Source organism: Lolium perenne, chromosome 4 (assembly GCF_019359855.2).
Source record: "Lolium perenne isolate Kyuss_39 chromosome 4, Kyuss_2.0, whole genome shotgun sequence".
NCBI lineage: Eukaryota > Viridiplantae > Streptophyta > Magnoliopsida > Poales > Poaceae > Lolium > Lolium perenne.
The window spans coordinates 271,305,553-271,307,804 of record NC_067247.2 but is presented as its reverse complement, the minus strand read 5'-3'; the positions used below and the strand labels follow the sequence as shown (position 1 = coordinate 271,307,804).

Sequence of the window (2,252 nt, the reverse complement as noted above, 5' to 3'; positions counted from 1 at the left end):
CGCGTCTAGATGCATCCGAATGCAGACATAGTTGAGTCAATTAATTTGAATCGGATGGAGTACAATAGAGGTGTAGCGCTCCGCGCGGAACAAGTTGTGATTGCGCGAGATCAATTGCTAGAAAGAGAAACTGCTCTATACCGAAAAGGAGCAGCATGAAAAAGAAATGGAAACGAAAGTAAAAGGTGGACATCTTTATTTATTCATGGACTATGATGTAAAGAAAATAAAGTATCAATGTATTATATTTTAAGAGGCTCCATTTACCATCAGAAATGTGATGCCGCTGGCTAAATGAGCCAAGTATTTGTTTTCCGAGTTCTCTTTCTCCACGGGATTTTTTGTGGCTCCCTCATACAGCGCCATATCACAACTTAAGGGCTCATCAGAGGCCCTCCGTAACTTTTCGTATATCACTTCAGCATCTCGGCCTGCGTGGAAGTCATCAATGGCGCTCGTCGTCAAGTCACCCATATACTTGTAATACTCGATGCAATTGTTGAGCCCTTGCACTAGGTCGCTCATCATATGCAATGTGGATGTCACATTGTGCACGCTCTGGTTAGCAGCTACGATGGCCAACCCACGCTTGTCTTTGGCGGAGGCACCCGCTGGATCGGCCGAGAGCACGCCAACACAATAGTCGTAGGACATCTCAGGAATGACGGAGCATGTTGTGTTGATGAGAGATGAGGTGCCGGCTACGAGGCCAGGGAGGATGGCTAGGGTGAGGAGTATGGTGAGGGGCTGCATTTTCAAGGAGCATACAAAGCTTTTGTGTGAGGATCACTGCATTCTGCGAGTCGAAATTTATGTACTCAAGCGGACCATTGAAAAGGAAAGAGAATCATGCATTCAATATAAATATTATTCAAATAAATACTCCTCCACACCATATAGTATTGGTAGGTGGAGATGTGCCAGCGAGGCACATTTATAAATAAAATTTAAAGATAAATATTGCATGCAAGATAAGAGATTGTACCATATCAAAAAGATTGGGTTAATAAACATGCTGGTGTTAATGACGCTGATACACGGCCAACCTGTACATTAATGACAATGAGTTTTGAGAAACATTTCAATGTATTTCTATAGTACCTACCTCCCAGATTAAGTTGTTTCTTAGTTTTATCGAAATATATTACCACCTATCATCAATCGCTATATATGCACAAAGATGAGATTGAGATGGATAGCAAAAACGACAAGTTGGCAACCATCGGCACCCACGAAAAGAGAGATACATGATGACACGTCTCATGGTTTGTGGTACAGGTTGTGCTCGATGAGTATGGTTGTTTTCTTTGTGGCTTCCTGCTCCCAGAAAATCATCATAGTTCGATAAGAATCCTTGCACGATCCAGGTATAGCATATTCCGGTCCTCCGTCCTCGAAGAAGATGAGAGAAGTTGGGTAAGAAAGCTAACATATTGTTCTCTTAGAAGATGCAAAAAAGTACAATTTTGAGCATGGAGGTTGAGCTTGGCACACTCCAGACTTCGCATCGATGCAAGTTGAGCTTGGAGGAGCAGGAAACACAAAACAAGGAGCAAATGCCAGCGGTATACGAAATTTTGACATAATAGACCACCCGCCTCAGAGAATTATTGAAAAAAACCACCTCTAAACAAAATTGCTAAAAAAGACCACCTCATCGTGGCAGCTCTGTCAAGCGACACGTGGCACCTGCCGCCGGTCAGCTCTGGTGGCACATCAACCGGTCATTGTCATCATCAGCCGCCGCCAAGACGAGGTGGGCCATGTCGTCGACCATGGCGGCAGGGTGATGTGGCGGGGTGTCGGGCCCTCCTGCCATAACCCATGGTGGCACCCCTTGGCAGGATGATTAATGAAAGGGAGGAAGATAGACCGTTCTGTGCATGCATGGGGAATTCCTTGCATGCAGATGCGGTTTCAACAGGATATGTCCTTGTTAATTCACTTGTAATCGCACCGATCGCCCAAGACCAGTGCTTCACCCTGTGTTCGTTTTTTTTAGAACCCCACTTGCTTTATTCATTCTTCAAAAAAGTTTACATGAAGATTGATTCCCTCAGTAGGGAAACTAAACCAAACATGCTAGCCAACATCTAGTGTCGTACCCAACCTAGCTAGTACGTGCGCTTCTCATTGGAAGCTCGCCTCTCATGGCAGAAGGAAATACGACAACAAGCTCTAGCAGTGACACATATCTCCTGGAGAATGTGACTGAATTGGCCGTAATACTTGCCCTGCAATCCATGGTCCAC

General features: G+C 44.8%; 1 protein-coding gene across 1 annotated transcript; it reads right to left on the bottom strand.

The window, feature by feature from the left end:
- Positions 1 to 249: 249 nt before the first annotated feature.
- Positions 250 to 753, bottom strand: LOC127347625 (putative invertase inhibitor). The gene has a single exon (XM_051373792.1). It carries the CDS (start codon positions 751 to 753, stop codon positions 250 to 252), a length of 504 nt encoding a protein of 167 aa, XP_051229752.1.
- Positions 754 to 2,252: the final 1,499 nt, after the last annotated feature.